General features: G+C 40.0%; 1 protein-coding gene across 2 annotated transcripts in view; it reads right to left on the bottom strand.

Moving 5' to 3' along the window:
- Nucleotides 1-14,940, bottom strand: part of LOC139467402 (extracellular serine/threonine protein CG31145-like) — a 91,988-nt gene that overhangs the window by 28,950 nt on the left and 48,098 nt on the right. For both annotated transcript variants that reach the window (XM_071248954.1, XM_071248955.1), the window contains exon 2: nt 11,015-11,835. In XM_071248954.1, coding sequence (XP_071105055.1) covers nt 11,015-11,571 — 557 coding nt within the window. In that variant the 5' untranslated portion in view covers nt 11,572-11,835. The remainder of the gene's footprint in view (nt 1-11,014; nt 11,836-14,940) is intronic.

The raw sequence follows: 14,940 nt of genomic DNA, 5'->3' as shown, positions 1-14,940 counted from the left end.
ATGAATTGCCGGGTAAATTTAAGTAAAGACTTGAAAAATAGATTTGACCAGCAAACTACAAACGTTATCAAAACTTTCAAAACAGTTGCCGAAACACTGCACAATTAAGGTCCAAAACACAACTGGGATACCCGTATCAAATACGTCACACTCAAGTAATAATTTTTTGTTCGTCTCGTTTTCAGTCACTATCAATAAATTACATCCCACGTTATGAGACAGATGTGTTTAATACAAAATAGACACGATATACCAGTACATTAATTAAGCACTATCCATATATGTACCCATAACGAAACATCTGATAAAGCAATTAATGACAACCTGTTGTTGCGCGTGAGTCAGTTTTATTGTTTGTGTATTTTTATGTTGGGAAATTACATCTAAATTGTGTTTTTGCAACAACAGACTGCATTCATGTTGCCTACGCGACATAATAAATGTGCATGAATATCACATAGACGTTTTGCTTCACGAGATTAATGTGTGTACTCTATTAGACAGAGGTGGGTTTCAGGGATTAGTCACTGATTATTCGATCAGGTGGAAAGATACACTCACGGAACGAATAATTCAAACACTATTCAATGAATAATACACGTTATACCGGACTGGATATTACATACTGATGGCAAAATGAATTTAATGTATTATACAGTTTGGGCTGTTACCTGTTTATTGTGAATATAGCTATATATTTCCCCATATTCGCTGAATAAATTATGAATTAATGTGGAGATTATGTGAAAAAGTAACTAATGTGGACGAAAGTTACAAATCTGTTGGATATTTCTTCTGTTGGCGGGCTCTTATTTCAAATAATAGGAATAGATCACTGGGGGCACCAGGTGCTCAGGAAAAGGGTGAGACATGACACTTAAATAGACACGCGTTATGGCAGAGATGTACAACAGTGTTACTGATGTTACATTTCGTACAGTTTTCACGATTACAAACAACCTGTAATCACAGAGGAGGCGACAAGCATTTGAATCTCACCAAAAATTACATTACAGTAAACTACGTTTATAACGAACACGCTTATACCGAACTGACGGATATAACGAACTGTGTGGGGGGCCCGTCCATTTCCTGTATATAGGCTGTATATGTGCCTATAACAAACTACGATTATAACGAACTAACATTAATGGTCCCTTTTAGTTCGTTATAACCGTAGATTACTGTATATGTTATAAGTGAGGTTGGTATAAAGTATGTACGTATGTAAGCTCACTCGTGTAAAAATAATAACCAGTTCACTGAGCAGCCTCGACCCTTGTTTAACGCCTACAGTGAGTGAGTGAGTGGGTGAGTGGGCGAGTGAGTGAGTATAGTTTTACGCCCCTTTAAGCAGTATTTCCGCAATATCACGGACACCAGAAATGTCAGGAGGTACTTACCGTACACTGATCTAAAGAGTGGCGAAGGGTGCTCACCCTCCTTTTCGAAGCACACAAAATATTTATTCGGACGTTTTATACGTGATCGTGTATATCAAGAATAAACGTATTACTAGAATATAAGTATCTCACTTAGTGACATGTTTTCAATAGAAATTTCACGACTACTCAATTGCCAAATCACAAAGATGCTCCCTCCTCTTCAACAACGCAGTATCCGCGCTTCCTTAAAGAGCTCTTAATACCCTTAGCCCCTTTTCACAGCTTCTGTGAACATTGATACTAAATTACTCAACTCTTGTTAAGGATAATCGTATTATTCCACGATACACAAAACTAATTAATCATATTTTTGGAAGCTATTGGGCCCGCTTCCAATCATAGTACAAATATACCCCATACTTAAGTTGGGTAGTATATTAACAAACTGCCAAACTTATCTTCCCGACAGAGGGCGTTGCGAGGTAGTGATAGACGCCGTTAGCTAACGATCTTGTAAAACACGTCCACTCTTTGAAGACGTGCCTTTGAACCTTGGATGACACATCAGCCTATAATAAATTACTTACATTAAGCTTCTTACTTGGACATGTAAGAATTGCAAGCGAAATCGTTCTAAAGGTCGGGTTTTTAAGTTGATTCGGTAAACAAGATGTGAGGAGGGATTGTAAATGATGAATATTAACCTCTGACCCTCGCATTTGCTTTTGGCATTTCTGGTCCAAACAAAAGCTAGACATGACTTAACATACGACCGTAATGACTTTGACCTTATTAAAACTGCGTTGCCGCCAACAGCTTTCTGCTAGTGGTATCCTGCATAAACACTCATTAATCGTTGTCGCTTTGGTGTTCCTAGTATTTGTTAAAAAATGACCTACATCCTTGTTTCTATTTGCCCAGTCCGCTTCCCCAACGCTTCTCTGTGCCCCATCGGGGTTATGTTTGCCCTGACGTCGACGCCGTGACGTCATACCCGCAGGGTCAACGTGACCGCGCCTATGTCAATTTGGTTCTTCGTGAAAATACCCGTATGTGTGTGTGTTGTTGTTTTTTTAGTGTGTTAGTGTTAGTGTATGTTAGTGTGTGTGTGTGTGTGTGTGTGTGTGTGTGTGTGTGTGTGTGTGTGTGTGTGTGTGTGTGTTAGTGTGTGTGCGTGTGTGTGTGTGTGTGTGATTATATATATTGTTATATCACGTTTGATTTTCAATTGAAAATAGGCGATCTTATATCCAAACATAAGCTGCACAGGCGCTTAGTCAGCACACAAAGAATACTTCTACAGGGTGTTTTTAATAAAAAAATAAAATGACTGACATTAAAAACAATATAATTCGCGAAATACACAACTGTAAACAGGTATCTTACACATCGTACCTTTGAAAATCAATAAATTTGCTTTTTAAGCACAGATGTAGATATCAAACATGGTAGGGGCTTTGTGGTGGCAAATTCATTTCTTACCCCAGTCTTCGTTGACCCAATATATTTGTACACAAAATTACCCAGCCAACAATTACCTTTTACAGTCTGTTGCAGGAATGAATGATTATTTAAAAGACAACAAATTTAACAACAAACTCGGTATACTTTCTTTTGCCCCTCAGTGGAAACCCCTTGTCCAATCATTGTCTCCAGCCCATACAAAAGACACGATTGACAATTCGAAGAACTGTCTGTATAGTACTCAAGGTAAATGTCGCAGATTAACTGTTAAATAGACAATATGAAAACATGGTTGACGATAAGTTGAAAATGAAGATAACATAATATATACGATGTCAATTGTAATGACTACATAACCATGACCAAGCGGTGTTTTATAATTATATATCACATGAGTCCATACTTCGCAGCCATTGTGATCATCCGATACCCCGCTCTTGGGTTTGGAAGACAGACTAGGATCTAGTCTATCCCGAAGCCCTTAGGCCTGGTTCAACAAAGCGATTGTTACAGCCTAGTTGAACATGAGCGCCAGCGCAGCATACCCAGTAGGCTAACATTTAGTCTCTGAAATCTTATAGTACACAATATCCTTTTTGACTCTAAAAATAAAAAAAATTCCCTATGTTGATGTCAGTGGAATAGAGCTAGCTTGAGCTGGCTAGACTTGCTTTTGTATGCGTTTCTAGATTATTATATTTTCATAAAATAAATCTATTCCACGGTCATGACCCAGGGAACCAGGCTGTATTACAACTGCCGTGACGCTATAATTTAGAGAAGGGAGTCTAAATAAAGATATATAGGCTTCATGATTATATATACAGTATGGTTGTTGTCGCAGTTTAACGCCAAGATCTTTTTTGAGTAGCGGGGCCGTGTGTTGAGAGTGTCATGCTTGTAACATGACGTATGATTTGATGCACTCGTTTTAACCCTTGCAGTCAATCCAGTTGTGTTCAGTCGCGCATGCATCCCGCTTCTGACGTTACCATTCAAGATCAAGTTGCCGCGAATACATTATCCGGTGTAGTCTGAAAAGGATTATTGCTTTTCAAAAGGGGACAGCATTACATTGCAGTGGATCTCGGGGGGAAAGGAAGAATTATTTTAATTCATTAAACAGTTGAATGTTATATTCAAGGCACGGTAGGACAGTGTATTTCGCGTCCGACGGAGCATGAATAGTATCGATAAACATAACGATCACTGAAGCCTCGTTTACTCGAAATACTAGGAATCCTGATAGATGTATCGAGATATCCGTAGTTCCATAGAAGCAGAGAGTCGATAGTTAATAATCTGACCCTTATACCGATAAGGAAAGTGTATGTAGCATGAAATTCAAAACACTTCGACTATGTATCAAGTAATCGCAATTCGATATAAGCGGAGTGTCTGTATTTAATCATTTCCCCTAATACCGATAAGGAAGATGCAAGTACCATAAAATTGTAATCTTAAATGATATACAGTAGACTACGGTTATAACGAACTCAAAGGGACCACTAATTTTAATTCGTTATAACCGTAGTTCGTTACAAGCATATGTACAACATCCATACAGAAAATGGACGGCACCAAGAAACAGTTCGTTATAAGCGTGTTCGTTATAAACGTAGTTTACTGTATAAACTGAGCGGAGTTCGAGTATACAGTGTATTTGAAACGGCCTCAGGTTAACGGTCATCCTCTTTTGTGATGGTGTTAATGAGAGTTTGACATTGTCATTGTGTTGGTTTAGATTATAAATGTTAGTTTATATGATTACAATAATTGTGTATGTATTTCGAAAAGTGTGGTCTTGGCTAATGAGACATAGCGATAAATAAATAAACACACTTGTCAGAACGTTTGAGAGTCTGTTTTGAACACTCAGTTCCACGTGCTACTCTTATCGAAGTCTGAACATGTACATATGTTTGACATGCAGAATTGTGACTGCTTCCGTGCATTGTCGGTTCAATGTCATCTTGAATTTCAACAATCAAATATGTTTGACATAAACATATAAAACTACAGCAACATCCGCTTCCTAAAGAAATTCTCTTCTCTTCAACAATACATCATGGCAGTCTCGCAGTGAATATCAAATTCTGTGAACATTCTGCGTTTGGTCACATTGAGAGGTCTTCTATGTTGCATAACAGTATTATCACACTTTAAACGGCAAAGTGTCAAGATTAACACATCCGCGAGATAATATAGTCCTGGTTTATCTATAGGTCAGGCGTGGTTGTAACAATCATTCCTTGTTTGGCGTTAATATCTAGGTCAGGGGTCAGTACCTAAAAAAATGTGTGTCATATAATCAAAAAGATAAGCATTCCCGAGACGATTTCGCTTCTCTCAAAAAGTTAACACAGAGTGACAGGCTGAAGGCTTTACCTTATTACATACACATTTCTCCTAAACTTCAAAGAAGCACGGGTGGAGATAAAGTCATGCGTTTCAGAAATCGATGGGCGTTGTGATGCTAATGGCATACAGTTGAATTACATCCAATTATACAAAACTGAGTGTTATTTGTAACGTCAGAGAGAATATAACAGGGTAAGGTCGACACCATTCGTCACCACTCGCCTCTTTCCGTAACCTGCAAGCTATTCGGCTTGTGCCGGAATAACACGAGTTGGTCACGAATGGGTCGACACAGGAAGGCTATTGTAAAGTACATACCCCCCACTGACAGTCCACTAAAACATCTGAGGTCTCTGAGGAGCACCCCTGAAGATCCAGGGTAGAATAGGTCTTCATCAACCCATGTTCGCCGTAAAAGGCGTCTAACGGGATCGGGTGGTCAGTCTCGCTGAATTGGTTGATGCATGTCATCGTATTCCAATTGCGTGGATCGATGCTCATGATATCAATCATTAGACTGTCTGGTCCAGACTAGATTATTTACAGACCGCCGTCATATAGCTGGAATATTGCTGAGTGCGGCCTTAAACAACAAAGAAACGAAAACACAAACACGTATCTGAGAGTCGTTTTTTAGCAGTGTATACGTCGTGGTTCTGCCAGCTAAATGAGTGGAGATAGATGCTAGGAGATAAGACGGAATGAAAGACGCTTGTATCTTTGTTACTCGGGGATACAATCATTCCTGATTTTAACACAGCTGAAAACAGCTCGCTTGTTACATTTCTCGTAACAATGACCTTGGTGGAGTTTTCAAAAATGATTTGCGTAACTGTAATAGAAGCAACGATTTTTTTAATGAGACTTTCTAATCCATATTGCTTTCTTTTCTATTTCATTTTTAATGTTACTTGTATATAATTGCATATTATCAAAGTAAGTATATTATCAATGTATTATTAGTAGCCGATTGTATGTCGGTGTCATTGTAACTTGAATGAATGTTGATATCACTATTAAGTCTTTGAAAGGCATTTAGAAGTGATACACATAAGGAAGAGAATTTATGGATACAAACGTCATTATTATGAGCTGGACATAATAAAGAAGGTGACATTCATAAATTCTCTTCCTGATATCACTATGAGTACCTCACTGTATTCAGTACTTGGGCCTTTTGGTACAAACGAAACACAGTTTAGATGCAAACAATATAAAAAACAACAACATTTCTTTGTGTTTTTTTAAACAAAAGCTGTTTTAAAATAATTGCATATTATCAAAGTAAGTATTTTATCAATGTATTACTAGTAGCCGATTCTATGTCGGTGTCATTGTAACTTGTACTTGAACGTACTTCAATCCGATTCTACTTGTGCCTGAACAGTCATCGATAACATTATCACCCGTACGTGAATATACGTCGATGACAATACCCGTACGTGAACATACGTCAGTGACATTACCAGCACGTGAACATACGTCGATGACAATACCCGTATGTGAATATACGTCGATGACAATACCCGTACGTGAACATACGTCAGTGACATTACCAGTACGTGAACATACGTCGATGACAATACCCGTACGTGAACATACGTCAGTGACATTACCAGTACGTGAACATACGTCGATGACAATACCCGTATGTGAACATACGTCAGTGACATTACCAGTACATGAACATACGTCGATGTCAATACCCGTACGTGAACATACGTCGATGAAAAACCCGTACGTGAATATACGTCGATGACAATACCCGTGCGTGAACGTACTTCAGTGACATTACCAGTACGTTAACATACGTTGATGACAATACCCGTACGTGAATATACGTCGATGACAATACCCGTACGTGAACATACCTCAGTGACATTACCAGTACGTGAACGTACGTCAGTGACATTACCAGTACGAGAATATACGTCGATGACATTACCCGTACGTGAACGTACGTCGATGACAATACCCGTACGTGAACATACGTCGATGACAATACCCGTACGAGAACATACGTCGATGACAATACCCTTACGTGAACATACGTCGATGACATTAGCCGTACGTGAACATACGTCGATGACATTACCCGTACGTGAACGTACGTCGATGACAATACCCGTACGTGAACGTACGTCGATGACATTACCCGTACGTGAACGTACATCGATGACATTACCCGTACGTGGAGCATACGTCGATGACATTACCCGTACGCGAATATCCCCATTCCTGTATATTGAATACATTAGGGTTTCAGATCAAAATTAGTGGTAGTGTATCGTGAAATGGTTGAAGTTCGAAATACTTTTTGGCCATTCGACAGTTTGCAGTATAACGAGAGATGCGTAGAATTGCACTGTAATGACGATTGTACACTTTGTGAGAGACTTATCCGTGATGACGAATGTATACAGACACCTGAAGATTCCGGGGTAGAATAGGTCTTCAGTAACCAATGCTTGTCGTAAAAGGCGACTATGCTTGTCGGGTGGGATCGGGTGGTCAGGCTCGCTGAATTGGTTGATACATGTCATAGACCCAAATTGCTTGGATCGATGCGCATGATGTCAATCACTGGATTGTCTGGTCCAGACTCGATTATTTTACAGACCGCCGTCATTTAGATGGAATATTGGTGAGTGCGGCGTTAAACAACAAACAAACCAAAACAAACCAAACCAACGATTGTATACTTTAAGCCTGAGGACGTTCAGTGTTTTGTTTGAAGCATTGAGTGATGTACTGTTAGTTAAACTATTCCATTTTGAGATCTGCAACAATCGGATCTATCCAGCATATCATCTCTTAACATATGTGGTGTGTTCGTCAATCCTGTAAAATTCATAAAAAGTCCTGTTTTATGTTTTTGCACAATATGCAGCTTTGATTGACAGCTGTTAGCACGTCTGGCAGTGTATCAGGTTTATGTTTTTTTTCAATTCATCGGGTACAGTGTACTTTTGGTATTTAAATGTAGTACCCGTGTCGCTGTGGATAGAGAACATCTGTTTCGAGGACACAGCCATGAAATATAGTGACACAGACATGAATTATAGTGACACAGAGGTGACAGTGACATTATATATTAGAGTATGCATTGGCTCTTAGTTGGCCGTTGGCCCCCGTGAAGATCCGGGTGAGAATTGGTCTTCAGCAGCCCATGCTTGGCGTGCGAGCCGACTAACTGGATCAATTGGTCAGGTTCGCTGAATTGGTTGATGATCGATGCTTATGATGTTAATCACTGGATTATGTGGTCCGGGCTCGATTATTTACAGACCGCCGTCACAAAGCCTGAATATTTCTCTCTCTGGCTTTTGATCAATTTATCAATTTCTTCAGTAACTTGACAACAAGGTTGGATACATCTCTCTCTCTCTCTCTCTCTCTCTCTCTCTCTCTCTCTCTCTCTCTCTCTCTCTCTCTCTCTCTCTCTCGTGGGCGTGACACAGTCTCGAGACTCCCTAAGCCGGACGTTGTCACAGTTAAGTTTGTGGTAATGTGTCCTGTCGTACTTAACACGTCACAAACAACCACGTGTACTCCCGAACGTGACACCTCAACCCGGGACAATGTCCGACAGTATTAACACGACCCAGAGGACCGGTACATGCTTGACAGTATCACGGCGACACAGCTAATCCCGGGCATGCTTGACAGTATCACGGCGACACAGGTGACCCCGGGACAATGTCCGACAGTATTAAGACGACCCAGTGGACCCGTACATGCTTGACAGTATCATGGCGACACAGGTGACCCCGGGCATGCTGGACAGTATCACGGCGACACATGGGTTCCCGAATTTGCTTGATAGTATCACAGCGACACCTTGGCTCCCGAATTTGCTTGATGGTATCACGGCGACAAATGGCTTCCCTATTGGGCTTGACAGTATTAATGGGATCCCGTACATGTCTGACAGATTCGCGAGCGAAACATATGACCGCGTAGACGATTGACAGCATCAATAGGGCCCGTACATGCTTGACAGAATGACGGCGACATAAGTGACGCCTTGCTTGACTGACAGGATCATGCGACACCTGGGATCCCTAATGCTTGTCATATTTTTGGAGGTCCCTCACCGTGTACATTGTTTTCATGACATTTCCGAAAGAACAAGCAGCAAAAGCACTATATATTTCTTATTATACAAGGTCCATTTTTCCCGGACCCTCCCCAAATATGTGCATAAATACCTTCCCCTGATTCCCTATGACCCACCCACCCCTATTATAAATTGCCAGACCCTTACCTGCTAGTAAGCATTGTCCTTCATGTCTTCATTTTATTAAGGATTGGTCTCATTGAAAAGAACTTATGGTCACATTCATCAAATCTGTTTGCGTCCCATCTCATGTGGGGCGGTCGGGTAGCCTAGTAGTTAAAGCGTTCGCTCGTCACGCTGAAGACCCGGGTTCGATTCTCGACATGGGTACAGTATGTGAGCCCATTTCCGGTGTCCCCCGCCGTGATATCCCTGATTTTTTTCTAAAAGCGGCGTAAAACCATACTCACTCACTCCCATCTCATGTGAACAGATGTGGAACACGTTATGCCGTACTTTGATATCAATCAACTATTGTGCTTTAAAGCAGTCCATACATACATTCATATTGTCATAGATATTTTATTAAGTATGTTATTTACTTATGCAGCACTGGCTACATTTAATACGAGTGATATCCCGTCTCATCTATTCTATAACAGCGTTTATGAAAATTCACGGTACGTGGCGATGGAAATGAGTATGATCATGTTTGAATAATAAATGTATGAAAAGGGTGCGTTCGTTCGTTTGATGAGCTTGCCTGTATGTTCTCCGGTTTTCGATACGCTCAATAGGTATGTACGTAAGGATGTACGGTCGTATTTAGCGTCACACAGAACGATAGACATACATAAGTCGTTTATCGCGGATGCATTGCATGAAAATGTTTCATTCGACGTGCACATGGATACCACTTCCCTTTAAACTGGTTATTAACCAAAAAGTGAAAATGGCAAATGCATCGTCAGCATCAACAAGACTGTTCCATAACTGGCCATTGCGAGGTAACATTCAGTGAAGCGACCAAATTACCTTCAAGCTCCTTAAATTATTCAGGTGAAATATACGACCCATTTAGTTGCCAGAATAATGTGTGAAGTGTATGGATGCAATGTGTGGAAAAGGATTAATGAACTAAAAAACGAGTTTACAGAGGGTATCTTTAAAGCTGATACAAAATATCTGATGTACCGGCGTCGAAAAATATATGAATAATTTTCCAATTTTCTCAGAAATAAATAAATAATATACAATTATACACAGCCACCACATAAGTGTCGTTACATTGGCCATCTGCTGTTTAAATGGGATACAAGCTGGCAGTGTACCGTTTGTCGGGGTAACATAATGGTCTTATTACCAAGTTTACGTAAGCTGTTGTGTTAGAGTATTATTTAAAATTATTTTAAACTATTAAGTATTATTGTTTCTATCCCTACATCGTTTTAGAATTTATCATAAAACATAATACAGAAACAAGTCATTTGGTTATGTGTGCTTAACTTTTGAAATTGTCCAAATGTTATTTAGCGTTTTAATTCCTCACAATACTATGGGGCATTTCTTTAACATGGCTGATACCGACTTGACGCTTTTCATCGGTGCAGTCTCGTAGTTTGACATCACTGGTACTGCAGAGAAGACAGCTCAATGGAACCGCCTATAGTTATTTTACATGGACATATGACATATACACGAGCTTCAAATAACAAAAGGATATTGAGATTTCTCATTCACTTACCCCTTGTAATTCTTGTAAACAGGTAGACCAAATCCTTTCCTCCTCGAGCTTTTCCGGTACATCCGCAAAAACTTAAAATATGGGACTTCATCGTGTGTAGAAAAGGGGAAGCTTTCGTTGTTTATTCTATTCAGAACACGTAGAAAATTATCCAGTTGTTGGTCGGAATAATTAGATTTGAACGTCCTTGGGTTCGAACTGACATTGTTGTTTTCTTGCACATGTTTTAAAGGTTTCTCTGGATCTCGCTCGTTTGCCTTCTGTTGGGGCATATAGTTGAGTCTATAGGGTTCGTGGTCGCCCACCCCAACACCCTCCCCCTCCGGACTAGTGTCACTGGTATAGTTGCTCTTGTTCAGTCTTTTCCGCCATGCAGGCAGGTGGGCCAAACCGGCAGAGTCCCCGAAGTCCTGTACGGGGTGGGGATGACTGCCCCCACCCCCCTCCGCGAGGGTGGCAGTGTTGGATAGTCTCAAAACAATCAAAGTGTTGAGACAGAGTACAAATGTACAGATGACACACACTATAACAGAAAGTTTCCGTCTACAACGAGGCATTGCTTGCTTCACATATCAACTCATGATGAATGGCTCTCTCCGTCTGTCTATATACCGACTCCACACCAGCAGTGGAGTGCAGCTAAACTCCTCACACCGCCACACTTCACACCGGACTGACAAGCACGGCGTATTCTCCGCTCAGGGTCAACCTACCAGAGTCACTCGAGTGGAGCTTCTCTACTCGCCTCAGTGGCTTGCTCTCTCTCTCATCAGGGTAACCGCTCGGCTCGCAGCGCTCCCAGAACTTCTCTGGATGTTGATCTGTGAAGGAAAAACGAAAGAGCGTGTTTGAAGACTTACTAGGTCAGTAGCTATGGTTAATGTTTACACAGTTAGCCGACCCCGCGAGCAAGCCTCACTGATAAATACAGACAACCAAGAGATAAACCGGTTTGTGTCAAACAACATCATATAATGCAAGATTAGGCCACTTGGGGGGATATAAAACATTTTTTGCACATTTAAGGTTCTACTTAAACTTATAACCGAGGAGAAACGTATTTGCTAGTTCGACAAGGAAGAACATAAACTACACCCACTTGAACCTGGGGTTGATTTGTAATGACATTTGAAACTCGAGTATCCCTTTGAAATACACAGCCGCATATTGCGTTTGTTTGATGGATTTATCAGTAAAGCCCATTCATAAATAAGTGTAATCAGGCGTATTTTTAGTTCACTAGAGTGTGAATATATATACATTGTAAATCATTATGTGTATACCAGCAAAAAACGTTTAGAAAGAAACCACGTGGTTTCTCGAAACGCTTTCACGGGAAATTCCGCGATCTCTTGGTACACAACAAATTTCAAATGATTACACTTTTACTTTCAACAACTGATTTGATTCTGACTTGGGTAAACTGATCCAAATATCCACCCTCCGGACTACAGGCGGGGGACTGATTAAAGTTAAGAGCTGATTTGGATTATTATTATTTTTATCTAAGTCAGTTAGGCCAGGAGTGACCTCTGATCGCTCTATTGATAAGGTATAATTACCACGTGAACCAGGGAATGTTTTAATGAAATGCGTGATGTATGATTTAGAATACAAGCAACAATATTTTCTCCTGCACTACAATTATTTTTTATGTATTTGTATTAAAATGTTTGGGGATTTTTTTTAATATGAATTATACAAACAAACTGGAATGCATCATAATAAACGTCTATTTACTCAAGTAAAACAGACACAACAGCTAAACAATGGAACGCTGTTGAAAGGTAATTTTAATTCTCTGTTTCTACAATGGTAAAAATAACATTGTTTGCCCTTTCAATATCCCTAGGCTTCAGTTCACGCTCAATATTTACTCAATTGGCTGGACATTGTTTATGTTTGATTGAATTTAGCATCTTGCGGATTGACGCAGGTTTTTTTATGAATTCAGAATCAAAAGAAAAATCATTTCAACAAGAAAACCTCATCGCCGTCATTACAACGCTAGAAAACAAAACTGTGTGATCTAGGATTTATGTATACGTAACACAGTTCGTGTTAATATTGGCTGACATGTTAATAGGTGAAATGATCTAAATTTATATACATAAAGGATCGTGTTTGTACCTCAACATTATTACCTTATGTCAAAACAATGACTATTCTTGGCCATTTACTTGCTGTGGTTTACAGCTATACAGTCGAAAAAAGTTAATTTTTAAAAAATTTAAAAATTAATTTTAACATACACACCCCATCCCGCTGGATCCTCATATGAAATCGCAAGTCCAATTTGAACAGATAAAATAACCCAATTAACCCATATACTGATGGGTTCAATACCTGTTACGTTGTTATAGACCTACCGATTATGTTCAAACTCGCACCCGGGTGAAGGTAGGCTTAGACAGTCCCGAAAACATTTGTGAATTTCAAAGATTACGAAGATTTAAATTACCTGTTATTACTTTCATATACACGAGGATATCTAATGGTCGTTGTTATACCCAAATACAAATTGGTATATCAAGGCAAGCCGATTTCTTCTTCATCATCCAAGATTCGTAAGTTAACGCAGGAAAACATCCGATTGTATATCCATATCGCTATATACATGCATCACGTTACATATCCACATCGCTATATACATACATTACGTGACACATTTCAGTGTACATAAATGGCTTCTCCACTCTAGTAACTACATCCTAATCCACCCAACTGTATAAACACTGTCTCATACCTGTAAATATGCGCGTCAGCCATACACTGTACATCACTTGTTTGATACACCGAACCGTCGCTCCTAATTGTAATACAGAACTTGTTCATCCATATGTCTCATCCTTACTTAATTCAGTGATCACACGAAATATTTCGATTGTTTCATTTCCGAGCTCACACGGTGTTTGAATACGGGGTAATGGCGGTCGCGAACTGCAGTTCAAAATATCTTCTTACAAATCGACAAATTTCAACAAAAACACGACTTGGAGGAAAAAACCCAGACGAAATAAAATTATATGGAGGATTTCAGCGGAGTCGTTCAAACTGCGCGAAGCATGACTGTCTGCATCGGTCGACCTTTCAGCCTGGTGGCCGAGCAACGAGAAGACGTGGGATAATTTTGTCGAGGGTCTGGAGTGAAAAGAACACTCACAATGGTTATTTAAGCGTTGATTATGGAAACTTTATGCTCGAGTGCCCCCCTAGAAAGAATCCGAGGAGAATTTTCAAAAGATACGAATTGACAAACTAATTACACTCAGCCGCCATCCAATCAGAAGCCGGATTAAGTCTGAAATCTGAATTCACGCCGTCTTTGTGCACGCTCTTCCTTTGGAATCGGAGGCTGCATCTTGGTCGGGATTCAGCTCAAACAGAAAGCAATTTCTGCCAGGTCGTGGTTTTAATTAACATCAGCTTGTACATCATGCCTGTCTAATACCAGATTTGAAAGAAATTACTACCATGTCAGTTCTTTAGCAAGGGGGGTAACCGGAGATCGGCTGTAACCTGATCTCCACGTAATCAGAGTAATCGCAGTGAAGGAGGTCGAAGTTGTGAGAGCTACTCCAACATCAAAAGAGTTATCTCCCATGATTCAGGCCTTCCCAAGCACTCTTTTACCCGCATAACCCGTCCTTTTAACCCGTCCTTCCTTTACGTACAACCTATCGAATATTTTTTTAAATATTAATATACTGTATACACTTATTGTAGATAGCGCCACACTCGAATGAACTCTTAATGGTAGACACACAAGATGTAGGTCACTAACGCAGGTGAGTAGGTGGTCTTCGTCGAGATGATTTAATTAAATATTAATGTGAACAGACGACACAGACGCTTAATTAGGGACCAATCATTTAATATTCGGGGGGTACTCCGCCAGAATGTCAAATGAACATGCTGTCGCCAAC

The sequence above is a fragment of the Haliotis cracherodii genome, unplaced genomic scaffold (genome assembly GCF_022045235.1).
Source record: "Haliotis cracherodii isolate W230 unplaced genomic scaffold, xgHalCrac1.p SCAF_2, whole genome shotgun sequence".
In the NCBI taxonomy this organism is placed as follows: domain Eukaryota; kingdom Metazoa; phylum Mollusca; class Gastropoda; order Lepetellida; family Haliotidae; genus Haliotis; species Haliotis cracherodii.
This window is presented reverse-complemented; position numbering and strand designations above follow the sequence as displayed.